The sequence below is a fragment of the Lemur catta genome, chromosome 11 (genome assembly GCF_020740605.2).
Source record: "Lemur catta isolate mLemCat1 chromosome 11, mLemCat1.pri, whole genome shotgun sequence".
In the NCBI taxonomy this organism is placed as follows: domain Eukaryota; kingdom Metazoa; phylum Chordata; class Mammalia; order Primates; family Lemuridae; genus Lemur; species Lemur catta.
The window spans coordinates 5,252,698-5,270,021 of record NC_059138.1 but is presented as its reverse complement, the minus strand read 5'-3'; the positions used below and the strand labels follow the sequence as shown (position 1 = coordinate 5,270,021).

At 56.3% G+C, this 17,324-nt stretch overlaps 1 protein-coding gene and 1 non-coding gene across 5 annotated transcripts; both read left to right on the top strand.

Annotated features, from left to right (window-relative positions):
- Nucleotides 1–853: 853 nt before the first annotated feature.
- Nucleotides 854–960, top strand: LOC123647815. Its single transcript, XR_006738354.1, has one exon. It is a non-coding gene; the product is annotated as a U6 spliceosomal RNA (small nuclear RNA).
- A 1,108-nt stretch (nt 961–2,068) lies between these two features.
- ABCB8 (ATP binding cassette subfamily B member 8) lies at nt 2,069–17,015 on the top strand. Of its 4 annotated transcripts, XR_006738263.1 has the most exons (17): nt 2,076–2,257; nt 5,781–6,093; nt 6,467–6,622; nt 6,699–6,793; nt 6,927–7,032; nt 7,735–7,896; nt 8,007–8,092; nt 8,196–8,293; nt 8,564–8,669; nt 10,518–10,551; nt 10,793–10,929; nt 11,102–11,196; nt 11,364–11,497; nt 12,261–12,408; nt 13,892–14,142; nt 14,849–15,208; nt 16,729–17,015. XR_006738263.1 is itself a non-coding variant. In XM_045565015.1 (16 exons), exons 1-16 carry the CDS (start codon nt 2,163–2,165, stop codon nt 14,984–14,986), a joined length of 2,154 nt encoding a protein of 717 aa, XP_045420971.1. In that variant the 5' UTR covers nt 2,069–2,162; the 3' UTR covers nt 14,987–17,015. The 4 variants fall into 4 exon arrangements, 3 of the variants coding, with proteins under 3 accessions (XP_045420971.1, XP_045420973.1, XP_045420972.1); XM_045565015.1 differs by having other exon boundaries at nt 2,069–2,257; nt 14,849–17,015; XM_045565016.1 differs by lacking the exon at nt 2,076–2,257 and adding an exon at nt 5,222–5,305 and having other exon boundaries at nt 14,849–17,015.
- The last annotated feature ends 309 nt before the right edge of the window (nt 17,016–17,324 follow it).

The window sequence follows — 17,324 nt, the reverse complement described above, 5'->3', positions numbered from 1 at the left end:
GGAAGGATAATTTGGGTACCCAAGAAGCAGTTGAGTGAGTTGAGCTCTGAGTTATCACCTCAACAAAGAAGAGGCAGCCCAGGCAGCTGGTCTGGTGGCTTGCCCAACGCCATTCTTGAGGCCCTGAATCACCAGGCTTCCTCCTGAAGCCCATTCCTGAGATGCTGACTCAGCCACCAGGTGTCAGGGCCTCCAGGGCTTAGGCCCAAGGGCCGATGTGGGGGCCAGTACTGATGAAATGGAGAGAGGAACACAGTGCTTCCCAGATCATTCACTGGAGGAATATGGAGACAATCATGGAAGTACCCATAAAACCTGAGTCCGGATGTGCCTGTTTTTCTCTTTCTGTGCCTATTTTCTGGTTGGGGAATTGTCATAGTAGCTCAAGACTTGCATAATTTTATTCCTGAGCAGGAGGCAGAACTATGAAAACAAGACCTAGCCCTTCTAGAGGTGGCAAAACGGAATCCTACATCGGTAGAGGGGCCAGGAAATCCCCATAATCTTTCTGAGACATCTGTCAAAATGGATTAGGTGGTGGCTGGGCTAGGTGGCTCACACCTATAATCCCAGCACTTTCGGAGCCGGAGGCAAGAGAATCACTTGAGGCCAGGAGTTCAACACCAGCCTGGGCAACCTATAGAGACCCTGTCTCTACAAATGAAAAATTAGCCAGGCGTGGTGGCACACACCTATAGTCCCAGTTACCCGAGAGGCTGAGGCAGGAAGATCACTTGAGCCCAGGAATTGAGGCTACAGTGAGCTATGATTGCATCACTGCACCCCAGCCCGTGGTGGGCAAGACAGAGCAAGACCCTGTCTCAAAACAAACAAACAAACAAACAAAAAAACAGTGCTTGCTTCAGCAGCACATATACTAAAATTGGAACGATACAGAGAAGATTAGTATGGCCCTTGCGCAAGGATGACAAGCAAATTCATGAAGCGTTCCATATAAAAAAAAATTTTTAAAAAACCAGATGGATTATGTGGGGTGTTGTCTCTGTCCCTTCTTACTCACACAGTATCACTCACTCAATATCAGGGATATTCCACCATATTCACATTAGGACCCCTCCCCAGCCCAACCTCAAACTAATCCTGACACATTTTCCTGCCCAGTTCCAACCTAGATACATCCATCGTCAGCCTCCCTACCACCACCCCGACTCAAGTCAATTTATTTTACACTTTTCTCTGCGAAGCATTTGGAGAGGAAGGAGACAGGTGAATGCGGCAGAGCTACCACAAGCTGTCACAGCCCAGTGGGGAGGCACGTATGCAAACAATTACACGGAAGAAATAACAGAGGTGCTGTAGGCAAGTCATTCTGACAGGGTGAGGAAGGCATCTGCCTCACCCCTGCCGAAGAGAGATCTGAGATCGCGCCTTGATAAACTACCGGGCATCCATACCAGTAGTACTCAATAGCTGAGGAATAGAACAAGAGTATCAGAATCACCAGCGGATTTTTTTCCCCGTCCAGGAGTTCTGATACGCCTAGAAGAGCAGGATGGGTGGCAAGTCGTGTGCAAGTATTTTGTTTTGTTGTTTTTTTTAGAGACGGTGTCTCGCTGTGTCGCTCAGGCTGGAGTGCAGTGATGAGATCACAGCTCACTGCAGCCCCCAACTCCTGGCCTCCCGAGTAGCTGGGACTACAGGCGCGCCAGCACGCTGGGCACGTGCACGTGTTTTGAAAAAAACTCCCCAGTCGATTTGTGTTCATTTGTCCCCAAGGGCCAGTGCTCTACATTTCCTAGAGACCCCAGGACATCTAGAGTCCGCTAGGAGTACCCTTAGGAAAATGGCCCGAGGTTAGCAGCTAACGCGTTACTATGGATACCCCGGGGCTGAGGGGACCCACTGGGCACACCCTCAGACCTTCACCCGGAGGTGGGGGAACGCAGCGCCCTTTTCTGCTCGGCCCCGCCCAGAGCTGGGGGCCGGCGAGTAGGTGATTCTCTCCAATCACAATTTCCAAAGGGGGTGGGCTGACAATGTTTTCTCCAATCACAGCTTGCAATTAGATTGATGCGTCTTTTTACCAATCATCGCCGAGGGGCGAAGGGGTTGTCGGGACGCGGGTCGGAGACAAGATGGAGCCCATGGTGGGATGAGGGTGAAACTGTCGTTGCCGGCTGCTCCTGTTTTCCTGCCCCAGCATGTTGGTGCACTTATTTCGGGTCGGGATTCGGGGCTGTCCTGTTTCAGGCAGGCCTCTACTGCCCTTCCGCTTCCAGACATTTTCGGCCATCAGGTAAAAAGGGACAAACCTACTCCGAGCGCGGGCCATTGACAAGCTAGCAGGTCATTGCCGGGCCCGCCGGGAGATGGAGTCCCCGCGCTCGCGCGAGGCCTGCTGGAAGTTGTAGGCTAGCCCGGCCGGGGGGGGGGGTGGAATGTCACTCCCTGGGGAATTGGCCTCAATTATTTATAGCGACAGTCCCGGCGCCAGTAGGAGGCTCCGTGCGTCTGTATCTGTGTGTCAGCCGGACGGAGGGGACTCGGGGTCAGTGACCCTGCCCAGTCCGCACTCCTCATCAGGGGGCGCCATTCCCGGTCTGCGGCCTCCCTCTTGCAATTGATCTGGAGATTTGTACAAAATTGTTACTAGTGTCCAGGGGCATCATATTAGTGGTGCTCCACAAGATTTAAAGTGAGCCGAACAAAAATGGTTCCTGCAGCTGGAGACATTCAGCAGGGATAAAGAGTCAATTTACTAATTCGAACTTGTGTGTCTTTGGCAAAACACCGTACACACATTGGGAGAGGGGAGAGAGGAGAGAGAGCGCGCCAGCAAACGAGGACCCTGAAACTACAACTGGAATGTAAATGCTATATGAGAAGGAACTGATTTTCTTCTAATCCTAGAGTGAATAACCTGAAGGCCAAGCAGGCAGAAGATTCTCAAGGGGCAGCTGGATGAGGAGTTATGTGTTATAAGCCCATCTGATTGACAGAGAGCAAGAGCTGAGGCCAGCTAGGGCTGGAAGCCCTGGTGCTGGGAAGTAATCCTTCAGTTCTTGGCAATGACCAAGCCCCTTTTAGAGTCTTAGTCTGGAAAAGATGAGAGAAGCTGGAAAGCAGCCATGGTAAATTATTGAAAGGTTTGAAAACAGTCCTTAGTACAGAGTTAGGGTGCTGATATTATTTAAACCAGAGAGAAACCCAAGGAAAGACATCAAATAATATCCAAGTATGTATGTGTTCATTAGTTAGTATTTTTCAATAGATCATGAAATGAAGCTAATGGATCAGTACCATTTAAAGGTAAATGGTCTCGAAGTGGTGGCTCATGGCTGTAATCACAGCACTTTGGGAGGCTGAGGCGGGAGGATCGCTTGAGCCCAGGAGTTTGAGACCAGCCTGGGCAACATAGCAAGACCCTGTCTCTACAAAAAATAAGATTAGCTGGGCATGATGGTGCACACCTTTAGTCCCAGCTACTCTGGGGGCTAAGGTGAGAGGATCACTTGAGCCCAGAAGTTTGAGTCTGCAGTGAGCTATGATTCTGCCACTGCACTCCAACCTGGGCAACAGAGCAAGACCCTATCTCTTTTGAAAAAAATAAGGTGGATTAAAAAATATTGGAATACATTTTTAAAATTTGGGAAAATACTGTTTTGTGAAGCATTTCAACTTTGTGTGGCATATATATGTTCATTATACTGGGTTGCAATGTAAAATGTATTTCTTACTGTTGGCCACAGTAAGTCTAAATATTTGCAAAATGCAGCAGCAGTTAGGTCAGATTATTCTGCATCTCTAATGAGGCCATGCCTGTGCTCAACAAATGTGAACATTTGCTGAACATCTATTATGTTCCAGAACTCTGCTAAGTGCGAGGGATGTGAGATATAGCTTCCTGTACTTCAGGAACATATAGTCTAATGGGAAAATTGGACAATTACCCAGGGCAGAAGGAGAGTGAGCTTCTCTATCTGAAAGTTAGGATAGACATAAGAACACAGTGGAAAACAAGACATAAAAACCAAGCAGGCAGAGTGGGTGGGGGAGGCATCACACAGAGGTGGCAAGAAGCACAGGCCTTCTTGAAAGTATGGGAAGGGGGAGATGAAGTCTGCAGTTAGCAGGGTCTGTGGATGTGAAAGACTGTGACGTTAAAGGAAAAAGTTCATACTCTTCTTTTTTAAAAGCCTTTTGCTATCACTAATTTTATCTGGATCTTTGAGCATCAGACCCTCTTGGTTGGATGATTTCTGTTTATATTGGGCCTCCCTCCAGCCAGTCTTCTTGTCCACCTCAGGCCCACTCCCCTCTGCCAGGATCTTTTTAGAGACAGGGCCTTGTTCTGTCACCCAGACTGGAGTGCACAATCATAGCTCACTGTAACCTGGAATTCCTGGGCTCAGTGGATCCTCCTGCCTCAGCCTCTGGAATAGCTGGGACTACAGGCATGCACTACCCTGCCCAGCTAATTTTTTGTAGAGGCAGAGTCTCACTATGTTGCCCAGGCTGATGTCCAAATGATCCTCCCATCTCGGCCTCCCAAGGTGCTGGGATTACAGGTACCACCCGGCTGCTATTATCTTTAAAATACAAATCTGATTATGTCATACCCTATCCTAAAATCCTCTAAATCCAAGTGCTTTATAAAGACTGCAGTGACTACCCTTCCCCCAGTCTCCCTGATTGTATGCCAGGCGTCAGCTATACTGTTTTTGAAACTTTTCTTTCCGTAGACACTTTTCCCTCTGCCTAGAAGCCTCTCTCCCCTCCACCAGGCCCCAGGCCTCCTGGAAGGCCTTTACTAATTCCTGAGGAGGAGGAAGAGCACTCGTGCTATCAGTGCCGACTGTAAGCACAGCTGCCCTGGCTGTCCTGTTCACCGCCATCTTCCCTGTGCCTCTGATCAGGGAACCTGTGCACACATTCAAAATGTCTTAAACAGTTGACCCTACATTACCATTTTTTAGATATGACAGCTGAAGGAAAGAGAAGGTAATTAGCCTATCCAAGATGATAAGTTATTTGAATTTCCATTTTTCTCTGTTTCTTCTTCCAGCTAGTGGAGAGGGGGTATGTTGCCTTCTCCCTTCATGCATTGTCCCCATAGCACTCCAAGCCCAGGAGGGGAGGCAGGGTGATGGGGCATAATAGGTCAGGAGACTCAGGTCCAGCCCTGGCCCAGCCACCTGTAGCCTCGGGTATGGCACACAGGCAGGATAGAGTGAGCCTGGATGCTGGAGTCAGACAGCAGAGTTCCCCTCTTATCCTAGTTCTACTGCTTGGGGACAAATTATTTCAACTCTGTCAGCTCCACATGGTGTTTTTCATCTGTCAGGTGAGAACACAGCCATCTCCCTCCCGGGGAGGTGGGGGCTGCGTCTGCCTTGGTGGCTGCAGTGCCAGGCACAGAAGGAGCTCGTCCCCTCCTGACCTCTGTGCCTTGGTCACTGAGGCTTCCGGCCCCTCTCTGGGGAGTGCTATAGATTAGCAGCCATTGCTTACTCAGGGCTCGGTGCCCCGGAGGCTGAGAGGGGCCTGCAGACTGGGTGCGGTCTGAGAGACAGTGCAGGGGGAAACACTTTTAAGGCTTGATTCCACGCTCAGCCTCCTTGTTCCTCAGTGACTTTGCATGTGTATGTTTGTCTTAGAAAATAAAGTTGCTTCAGATCGTGCCTGAGAAAGGCAGGGTCAAGGGCCCTAAAGAAGAGGGAACATTGCTGTCCAGAGGCTCAGCTAGAGCGCGGTTGGCTTACTGGTCAGTTGGAGGATAGTCAGGTCCTCGAGCCATCAATGCCTTTCTCTCCTTACAGGTACTCTGATGGCGGCCACAGCTCCTTCCTCCTCAGGGCCGTGGCCCAGCTGCGGTCTCAGCTCCGGGTCCACCTCCCTCGAGCTCCCCCAGCTCCCAGCCGGAGCCCCTCTGCCTGGTGCTGGGTTGGGGGAGCCCTGCTAGGCCCTGTGCTGCTGAGCAAGCATCCCCGCCTCTGCCTCATGGCACTGTGTGAGGCAGAAGAGGCCCCTCGGGCCTGCTCCACACCCAGTGTTGTGGAGTCCCGCTTTAACTGGAAGCTCTTCTGGCAGTTTCTGCGGCCCCACCTGCTGGTCCTTGGGGTAGCCATCGTGGTGAGGCTTTCCCCACTTCTCTATACTGGGGACAGGGAAGGACCAGGAGGGGGTCGGCAGAGGCTCTGAGCCAGAGGTGCACAGGGAGAGCATTCCTGCCTTGCTGTGTCTCAGACCTCCTAGAAGCAGCAAGGGCCAGCCCAAGGACCTGGAGTCTGAGGGGTGCCGGGACAGTCAGTTCAAGGTGGCTGGGTTTGAGGGGTGCCATGGCTGAAAGGCAGGGTTTTAACTTTAGAGAGGCGCTGGTGTGTCCACATGACCAGCCACAGCATGGACAGAAACCAGGACAGCAGTGGGAGAGGAAGGGCCACCGTCGGGGCTGGGGTGGAGAGGCCCTCCCAAAACATCTGTCCCCTCTGCCCTCCCATTCCAGCTGGCCTTGGGTGCGGCACTGGTGAATGTACAAATCCCCCTGCTCCTGGGCCAGCTGGTGGAGATCGTGGCCAAGTACACAAGGGACCATGTGGGGAGCTTCATGACTGAGTCCCGAAATCTTGGCACCCACCTGCTCATCCTCTATGGCATCCAGGTACAGCAGGGAGTGGGCTGGGGGCCACAGAGGAGCTGCCCTGGGACATCCCTGAGTGCCTGGGCCTCTTTCACAGGGACTGCTGACCTTCGGGTACCTGGTGCTGCTGTCCCACATTGGCGAGCGCATGGCTGTGGACATGCGGAGGGCCCTCTTCAGCTCCCTGCTTCGGTACTGCCAGCCACAGGGTAGAGAACAGGGGTGAATGATGAGCCCATGGGCCACTGGCCCAGCTGTGGGGCCTCATCCTGAAGTAATGTCTCCCTCTTCCTCCCACCCACCTGCCTCCGCGTCCCACCGCCAGACAAGACATTGCTTTCTTTGATGCTAAAAAGACAGGGCAGCTGGTGAGCCGATTGACAACCGACGTGCAGGAGTTTAAGTCATCCTTCAAGCTCGTCATCTCCCAGGTCAGTGGCCCCAGTCCCCCCGTACACACCCACGCTCACCAGGCCAGCCCTGCCCTGCCCCAACCCTGACGTTGGGCCAAGGCTCACGAAGACCTGGTGAGGGAACATGGAAGTTCATGGAAGGGAGGTACTGAGACAGTGTCCAAGGTCAGGGGGTGCTGCTTCTCCACTGCTCTGAAAGCCTATCTCCTCTACAAAGCCTTCCCAAGGACTTAGACGAGAACCTTTCCTGGCTAGAGTGAAATCACGTGGCCTGCCTTGTCCCCAGAGCGCCCGGATCCCTGATGAGCACTGAGCATGCAAGATGGCTCTTTACTGAATACTGATGTTCTCACCTTACCACTCCCACCATCGCTGTGGCCACTGGATTATGCCAGATACTGGCCTGTAGCAGTCACTGGGTGGTATCCCTGTGCAGTGCTCTTTGTTCCGTTTCTGAAATAGAAAGAAGTAAACTGGGATTTGTCTGGGGAGGGGATGCCACGGTTCGTAGACATTCTCACGTGGCCCGTCAAACCTGCTGGTCGTACCCTAGCTGGTCAAGAAAGGGTTATGTTCTGTGACTGCCACTTGGCCTACCAGGGGTCAGGTCTGTGGCCTTGGCCTTGTAAGTGCAGAGCTCTAGCCAGCTAACTCTTGGTAAAGTCCCCCATGTCATGGTCCTGATGCCAGATAGCCTCCTGCCTTCATTCCCACACCCAGGGGCTACGAAGCTGCACCCAGGTGGCTGGCTGCCTGGTGTCCCTGTCCATGCTGTCCACACGCCTCACGCTGCTGCTGATGGTGGCCACACCTGCCCTGATGGGAGTTGGCACCCTGATGGGCTCAGGTCTCCGAAAATTGTCTCGCCAGTGTCAGGAGCAGGTACCAGCATTCCTGGCTGTCCTTCTCCACCCCCGCCTTATCTCTGTCCAGTCACCCTGTCACTCCTCCCCGTCTCCAACCTGGCTCCATGTTTCCTGGACTCCTCACAGATCGCCAGGGCAACAGGTGTAGCAGATGAGGCCCTGGGCAATGTTCGGACTGTGCGAGCCTTCGCCATGGAGCAGCGGGAGGAGGAGTGAGTCCTGGGAGGGGCAGGGCACACGGTGGAGCCACCTCCACACCCTACCCACCCTGCACCCCATCGTCTGTCTCCTGAACATGCTGGCCTCTCTCACCAGGCGCTACGGGGCAGAGCTGGAGGGGTGCCGCTGCAGGGCAGAGGAGCTGGGCCGGGGCATCGCCTTGTTCCAGGGGCTCTCCAACATCGCCTTTAACTGTGAGTAAGCAAGTCCCGAGGGCATCCAGGCTGGGGAGAACGAAGACAGACGGGCTGCCAACTCACGCAGGCAAGGGGCAGGCAGTGGCCCACCTCCCAACCAAGCCAGGTGTGGAGTGCTACAGGGCTGCTGTCAGGGAAGCAATGGAGGTGTGCCTGCCCTACTCACTGGGGCTTGCCTGAATCCCCCAGTCAGCTGGTGGCAAGGCAGGGCTAGGACTCAGGCTCACACCTGGGCTCACACCCTCACCACCTGTCCCCTCCACGCAGGCATGGTCCTGGGCACCCTGTTTATTGGGGGCTCCCTTGTGGCTGGACAGCAACTCACAGGGGGAGACCTCATGTCCTTCCTGGTGGCCTCCCAGACGGTGCAGAGGTGAGTGGGGGCCACTCCCATCCCTATGGAGCACCCTGTCACCCTCAGAGCCCTGCTGGGTCAGGGGACAGGGGTGCCAGCCTGCTCTGGGGGGTCTGTTGCACAGCCCCAGGCCTGCCCAGCTACCCCAGGGAAGCGCAGCGCTGGGGTGAGATTGCCCTTCAGGGCTCGTAGCAACCCCCAGGTACAGTCAGGAATGCGGTTGTCATCTTCAGCCTCCCAAAAGACTCTCAGAAGTTTCCTTGATAAGCTTTTTAAAAAATTTTTTTTAATTGTGGTAAAATACATACAACATAAAGTTTGCCATCTTGACCATTTTTAAGTGTGCAGTTCAGTGGTATCAAGCACACTCACATCGCCGTGCAGCCATCGCACCATCGTCTCCAGATCTCCCCACCTTGCAGGACTGAAACTGTCCCATTAGACACGAACTGCCCCTCTCGCCTTCCCCCATCCCCCAGCACCCACCATTCTACTTTCTGTCTCTGTGAATTTGACAACTCTAGGGACCTCCTACAAGTGGAATCATACAGTATTTGTCCTTTTGTCACTGAGCACAGTGACCTTGAGGTTCCTCCGTTGTTGCAGCACGTGTCAGAATTCCCTTTCTTGTTAAGGCTGAATAACACTCCATGTGTGGATAGCAGGGAAGAGGCCAAGTGAGGAAGGGGAGGTGGGGAGGTGCCCAGAGAGACCACAGTCAGGGCCAGGCAAGGCCCCACGTGGGTGTGGCCCGAGGCCTGCAGCCCACAGCCTTCCTGAGAGCAGGGTCCTCACCCACTGATGAGTCACATGTGTGGGGGACTTCAGTTGTGGCCCAGCCCCTTTGCCAGGCCCTGATGGCTTCCAGCTGTCATGGAGAGTGTCCCCTTCTCATCAACCATGGCCGGCTAGATTGGCTGCCTGCTCACTGCCTGCCCACTCCTTGGCAAGTGCCGATGGCACTGAGCCTGCCAGAGCCATTTCCCTGTGGGTTCCCAGGCTGGAGGAAGTGAATCCAGCAGCTGAAAGAATGCTGGGGAGTCAGTCTTTCCTCTTCTGAAAGAGAGGACCCGGCACACACGATGGCAGACACACTGTCATGGGTCAGCCAGGCCGGTCAGGGGCCAGTGACTAAGGAGCAGTTGACTCATCCTCCTCCCCAGCCTCACGGCAGCTGACCAGCCCTGTCCCAGCCCTGTCGCGGGACAAAGGAGGCCACGCACTGTCTAGACAGATAAACACCCCATCTCACACACATATACACACCTGCAGGGCAAGCCCACGACAGAAGCTGTTTCGTGGAATTTTGTTTGGGGGCTCCCCAGAGTTCTCCTGTAGCCCAGTCAGTGTCTTTTGTTTTCTTCTTTGTCTGAAAGAATGTGACATCAGTTTTTAAAGCCGATCTCCCGCTGTGGGCCGTGCAACCTTGATCTCTGTCAACAGCAGCCCTCCATTACCAGGGTGACGCAGGGGGGTCATAGGGTCAGCTGGGGTCCCTTCCTTGTGGAATGACGTTGCCCCTGCGTACTGTGAGCCGGCCTTGCCCTGCAGGCTACGGGCCAGGCCAGCGTGGAGGACACCACTGAGGCGCTGTGCCTGCCTTCCATGTCCATCTCCTCTTGGAGCACCGCCCCTGCGTCCTGGACTAGGCTGACAGTTCTCATCCTTGTCCAGCCAAGGAGGAAGCCAGGGCTCAGTGGTCTGGTGTCCCTAGATCCCAGGGCTTCCGAAGTTCCTGGTCAGGAGCCGTCTCTGCACTTGGCCATAGGCCTCCTGTTTCCTTGCCGACCCCACCATGGCTTCCTTCCCCTTCTCTTGGCTCTTCTCCTGCCCACCTCTTCCAACTCTCTCTCCTTCTCCTCCCAGGTCCATGGCCAACCTCTCTGTCCTGTTTGGTCAGGTGAGTGGCAGCTGGGGGGCCTGAGTCCCATCAGTGGCCAGTGTCATCTGTGTGCTGCTGCGGGAACCGGGTGTGGGTGGGGGCGAGAGGGGCAGGAGGACCTGAGCCCGGAACCACAGCCCCCTCTGCTGCTGCACGGTGCTTAGGAGATGCTGCGGTGGCCCCCACCCAGCACCCAGGGGCTCCTGTCCCTAGGAGCCCCTGCTCCCACCTCACTGCGGACTTTGGATTTCCCCCGCAGGTGGTGCGAGGGCTCAGTGCTGGCGCCCGGGTCTTCGAGTACATGGCCCTGAACCCCTGCATCCCACTGTCTGGTGGCTGCTGCATCCCCAGGGAGCACCTGCGAGGCTCCATCACGTTTCAGAACGTCTGGTTCAGGTGAGCAGCACCAAGCGGGCACGGGGGTAGGCCCCTCTGGGCCGAGGGCTGGGGGAGCCAGGTGGGGAGATCTGGCTTAATGCCCCTAAACAAGCGCCCCGAGGAGGTCCTTCAGGACAGAGCAGGAAGGACAACGGGCCTGGAGCCTGCTCTGATGGCTCTCTCCTCCCAGTTACCCTTGCCGCCCCGGCTTCGAGGTGCTCAGAGACTTCACCCTGACGCTGCCCCCTGGCAAGATCGTGGCCCTCGTAGGCCAGTCTGGGGGAGGTAAGGGGAGCCACCACCCTCTGCCCACCCTCTGACTCTTCCTCTGGCATCAGTGGAAGAGTCCTGGCCCTCCTGGGGGGTCTCCCTCCACTGCCACAAGGGACCCTGTTTGCCGGGACAGTCTCCAGAAGCCCTTGCCTCCCTCCCGCACAACTGCAATTCCCCAGGAAAGACCACAGTAGCTTCCCTGCTGGAGCGCTTCTACGACCCCACGGCGGGCATGGTGACACTGGACGGGCGGGACCTGCGCACCCTCGACCCCTCCTGGCTCCGGGGCCAGGTCATCGGCTTCATCAGCCAGGTGTGGGGCCACACAGGGCTGCCCTCAGCTCCCCACCCCCGTCCTCCCCTGGTCCTCTCAGCCCTCACGTGCCTTTCTTCCCTCCCCACACTAGTCATCCGGCTGCTCTCAGGAGGCCACTGGCCTTCTTCACATGTCCCCAGCTGTCATCTGGGTCTGAGGTGTCCTTGTCTTGGGGGAGTCTGCAGCTGTGCCTTTGTCTCTCAGGGCAGAAACACTTCGCTCCCCATTTAAAGCAGTGTGTGTGCAGGTGGGGGGTTAGGATCCCTGGGATCTCTGCAAAGCCTGTAGCGTCCAGGTCTAGAGAAGCCCACGGTGGGGTTGCTGGGACTGCAGGTGGCCGCCGTCCACCCACTAAGCGAGGACTCATAGCCCAGCCTGGAGCGCTGAGCCTACGGCCACTTTCCCTCTGCTTGAAGTGCGCTGCCCAGCAGCAGTGCACGTTCCCCCCATGGGCCCATGGGCGTAGCTGCCCACCAGCAGCAGAAAGCCCAAGTGGGAGGCCCTCCTCCCTCCCTCCGCTCTGCTGGGCTGCTGGCCTTGCTCTCCCGACCCTTCCCCCACCTCCCAGCAAGGGATTCTGGGCCCCTTTAAGGGGCTACTCTGTGCCCTTGCTTGACCTCTGACTTTGAACTTCTGATTCTCCAAGGGATCCTAATCTGGTCTAGCCAAGGTAGACTCTCCTGATGCATGTGGCAGCCCCTCACAGTTCTGGGGCAGAGTCAGAAGCTCTCTGTGGATGCCATCCCCTTACCCTCCCCAGGAGCCAGTCCTGTTTGGAACGACCATCATGGAGAACATCCGTTTTGGGAAGCTGGAAGCTTCCGATGAAGAGGTATATGCAGCTGCCCGGGAAGCCAATGCCCACGAGTTCATCAGCAGCTTCCCTGAGGGCTACAACACCATCGTCGGTGAGTTCCGGGGACAAGAATCCCGCTTGGGTCGGCAGGGCCCCCTGGCAGTGAGGCTGGGAGACAGGATTCCACATGGACAGTGAAGGGTTTGGTGGGACTAGGGGAGCAGGGACAGCCAGGAAGAGAGACAGACAATGTGTCAGGGACGACCAGAACCGTAGCCAAGGAGGACAGGGGAGTCCAGGCCCATGGGGTCCAGGGACAACATACCGAGCAGGTTGCAGAGACAGGAAGGGCTCCAGAGGAGTTAGAGAATACGACAGGGTTTGGGAGGCCAAGGCAGGAGGATCACTTGAGCCCAGGAGTTCAAGCCTGCAATGAGCTGTGATGACACAACTGCAGCCCAGACAACAGAACATGACCCTGTCTCAAAAAAAAAAAAGAAAGAAGAATATGACAGGACCCTGACTACATTTGGAATCCTCACAGAGCCTAACAGAGGCCACCACTTCTCAAGACTGAAAAGAAGAAATGGGGAATTAACTCCTTGTAACTGTTTGCCCTCTTCTGGCCCGTTTCCTTCCTGTCCTTTTCTTTTGTGACATGTCTCTCCTCTCGTTATAATAGGCTGATTGAGTTGAGCAGGCCCCTCTCCTGACTTCCCGGGAGAGGGCTTCGGTGGTCCTGCAACGTTGGAACGTGCAGTGTTGCACTGTAGCGCGTTCCTGGTGCAGCTTGCAGCCTTACGTGTTTATCTCATGGGTCTTCTTTTCTCGACCTCTCGGGTATGATTATCGTCCAGTGTCTTGGCGCTGTTGCAGACTGTTCCAGCACATCTCAGGCTGCAGAACTATCTGGGCTTCTCAACTCTGCTCAGTGTGACGGAGCTCCAGCCTCCCAGGTTGTAGCCCTGCTGTCTGTAGCCCGCCCTCCGTGTTCTGCGCGGCTGCTCCGCTGTTTCCACGCTGCTCACACTCTGCACCGTCCTGGTGTGGCGCTGCCCCGTGTCTCTCTGGGCTGGCACTTTCCTTCCACCTCTCATCCTAGCACACTCTGTGCTCACTTGGGGCTTCTCAGGGCTGACCGCCAGCTGACCTGTGACACTGCCATCGCCTGTTCTTCTTGGCTCCCAGGCCACCACTTCTCCTGTCCTCTGGACTTTGAATCCCACTTTCCTGGAGTCACCTTGGAGCCCATGTGTTGGTGCCAGATGTTCCCCACAACAGCAGAGACCTGGCGGTCAGGGAAGCAGCTAGAGCTGCAGGCACCGGGCAGGGAGTGTGTCATCCTGGCTCGGAGGCCCTGCCATGGCTGGGGAGGGACACTTGGCATCTCCTCTGAGGGCATCACCCTCACCCTTAGAGGGGCAGGGTGAACGTGCACAGTGCAGGGGACCCAGAGGCAGGGCAAGTGTGCGCAGTGCCAAGAGGGCACTTAGAGGAGCCAGAAGGGAGTTCACGAAGGACCCCCTTTGTGGGCCACCCCCAAGTGCATAGCTGAGGGTTGATTCAGGCCCCTGCCCTGCACCCTCCCTCCGCAGGTGAGCGGGGCACCACCCTGTCCGGGGGCCAGAAGCAGCGCCTTGCCATCGCCCGTGCTCTCATCAAGCAGCCCACGGTGCTGATCCTGGACGAGGCCACCAGTGCGCTGGATGCAGAGTCTGAGCGGGTCGTGCAGGAGGCCCTGGACCGGGCCAGCACAGGCCGCACAGTGCTGGTCATTGCCCACCGGCTCAGCACCGTCCGTGCAGCCCACCGCATTGTTGTCATGGCCAATGGACGTGTCTGGGAGGTTAGTCTGGGCCTGGGAGACAGGGTCAGTGGGTTAGGGATGGCCTCAGCCACAGACAGCGGAGTGGTGGCCCAGCTGAGCTGTGTGAAGGTCTGCCTGGCCTTGGGGCCATATTCTGAAAGCAGCATCCCGCAGGACTCAAGAGTTCCTGCCCCTAGATGAGCCCTGGCCGCTCAGGGCCTTAGTCTCTTCCTCTGTCCCTTGGCATAGTGTAATGCACCATTGGCTTCCGGGACCAAAAGGAAAAGGACTGAGAAAAGTGTATGGTGCTGGGCGGGGTGGGGTCCGGGCAGGGCTGGCTGCCCAGGGGCTGAGGTGCAGAGGAGGCAGCACTAGGCACCCGATCGGGGACCAGTCAGGAGCAGGCCCAGGGGCTACGTTGGGGCTCATAGCCCCCAGCCACTCATTTAAGCGAAGGCAAAGGGCCTTTTGTGAGGCATCAGGTCCTGAGTTAGAGCCCTGGGCTCTGTAAGGGGGACACGAGGAATCGCGTTCTTCCCAAATTCAGCTAAGTGGGGAGTGGCACTGACTGATGCAGCTGTGCCAGTTCCTTTCCCATTAGGCTCTGATTTCAGAGTGTCCCCAGAAGGGACATTGGCTTAAGTGACCGTGACCCCAATTACTGGTAAAGAAGTTCCACCCTCCTACGGCTCTGAAGTCCGCACTGGGTTAGAGCAACCATCCGTCCCTCCCTCCTGTCCTCCAGGCTGGGACCCACGAAGAGCTCCTGAGGAAAGGCGGGCTGTACGCGGAGCTTATCCGGAGACAGGCCCTGGAGGGGCCGCTGGCAGCCCCATCTCCCAAGAAGCCTAAAGGCTCCAGGAACCACCAGCACAAGTCCTGATAGGCGTCCTCCAAGGTCTCTGCCGAGCATCAAGGCCGGGCTCAGCTGGGGCAGCTCACTGGGGACCGAGCTGCCAGGAGGGCCAGTGTGCTGCGTGACGGCCCACTGCCCCCCTGCTCACAATAAACCAGCACTCAGGAGGCCAGGAGCCCTCTTGCCCGCTCCCTCGTCCCGCCAGGCTGCCTCCCCCTGCCAGAGTCCCCGGGCTGCACGTGGGCAGAGGTAGGTGGAGGCAGAGTTCTCAAGGCCCCTGCGCTCGGTTCTCCCTTTGCTCAGATTCCCCAGGCCCGGCTCCAAATCTGCTGCCAGGCTCCTGCTCCACAGACAGCCTCAGTTGTCCAGGCCCTCAGCTCCAGGGAACTTTACAAAATCAGGGCCTGGGTGGGCCTGGGAATCCAGACTTAGGCTCCTCCCACATCCTGGCTAGGACCTCACTGCGCTAGACTGGGGACCAACCCCGACACTTCCTCCTCCCCACCACTCCTCTGGGGCCTGGGAGAAGGAGCCTGGCCCTTGGCCCACTCTGGAACCCACACTCCCAACCTCCAAGCAACCTCCCTTCCTTCTCCCTAATCCATTAACAGCCCTGATTTCTAGATTTCACCTCCCCACCCCATGCCCAAGAGGACACATGCCTAACAGGGCCCCGTCCTTGGGTCAGGGGAGGAGGGGCAGGGGGTGGGGTGGCCTGGGAAAAGCACCTCGCCTGCCTGGCTGTCTGCCGCTGGCCTCCCTTCTCAGTCCCCCAGAATACCTGGCCCTGAAGGAGACAGAGGAGGGACCAGGTGCACACCTAGGACTCTCAGCTGCGGGACCATAGTACCAGCAAGTCCAAAACCAGCAGGGAGCAGTTAGTGCAAAATACAATGCCACTGAGAGACCTGCCTCCCCAGAGTGGTCTGGGAGGCTCACCTCGAAAGGGAGGTACAGACAGCCTGAGTGACATGTGCATGTAGCCCCAAAGATGTGAGCAAGGCAGGGCTGGGCTCCAGTCGGCTTCTGGGGGCCTGGAAAGCATGCAAGAAAGGCCTTGGATTGAACTGGTGCCCCAGGGCCGAGAAGCAGTCAAGACCTCATTTCCCTGTGCTGCTGCAGATGCCTCAGCCCTCTCTACCTACTCCCAGGGCCTGTGGCCTCTTGCCTTGGTGCTGCTGTCACTTTCCACTGGGAGCCTTCCCTTGTACAGCCTGTGGGACTCCACAGAGCGCTGCTCCCCAGGGCAGGGGCAGAGGGGTCTCCTGCACTGTACCTTCAGTGCCAGCCAAGCATTTCGGATTTATCCTGTGGCAAAGAAGGGCAGGTGCCATCTTTCAGGGTTGGTGGCAGCAGCTGAAAGAGCAGACTGCTGCCACGGGGAGGCCAGCCTGGGACAGGCAGCAGTGGCTCAGGTGTGACTGCAGAGGCTGAGGTGTGGCTCGAAGCCTCTGTGAGCATGGTTTGGGACCAGGTGCTACTTTGGAGACAAGCCACCCCAAAGCCCCAGGGCCACACTGGCCCGGTTTGATATCCTGCTTCATGACTGATTAGAGGTTGCATAGAGCTTGGTGCTGGCTTCAGGTTGCTTCGCCACCAAACCCGTCCCTAGTGCAGCCCAGCTCAGGGCCTCCGCTTCCTGGTGAGTCCACGCGGCCCAGGTGGTTTGCCCAACCCCTCCCGTGTGGGCCTCACTGTGCAGCCACCGGCCTTGGACTGCCCAAGACGCCTTCTGACACCAGATTCTGGGTGTTTGCTTACATCTTCAGGGAGGCTTCTCAGACTCCAGCCCTCCTCCTTCCACCCACTAGGGAAGTAGTGACATGCCACGGCCAGTTGAGCTTGAAGAGCTGAGCTGTCTGCACTCGTTCCCTGCGTGACTTCACAGCCTTGGCCCGCCAGCTACTCGGTAGAGATCAGATGCCTGGCTGTGCTTGATCGAGAAAGCCGGTTTTAAGTGTTTAAATGGATAGTCTACTGTAAAATATTTTGAAATCCCAATGCTGTAGCCCTGGAAAGTTGTCATGTCTGTACTATAAACCATGTTATTCACTCAGTCCTTCCAAATTGTTTATTAAATAAGCACTTACCCTGTGCTGCTGAGCCTACTGTGGGGAATGAGGGTGGTCCCTTCAGGAGGGTGGACAATTATAGCTTGGTGTGTTCACATGTGGTTGGTGGAACTGTGTTTCTGGAACTCATGGCCAAAAGCCCACCAAGATGAACTTGGCAGCCTCAGATGCTTTTTGGAGGAAGATGGAGTAGAAATGAATTTTGGTAAATAAGTAATGGAGACGAGCCTGGTTTCTCTCAGGCCTAGAGGGACGTGTCGCCCAGTTCCCCGATACATGGGGCTGATGAGCAT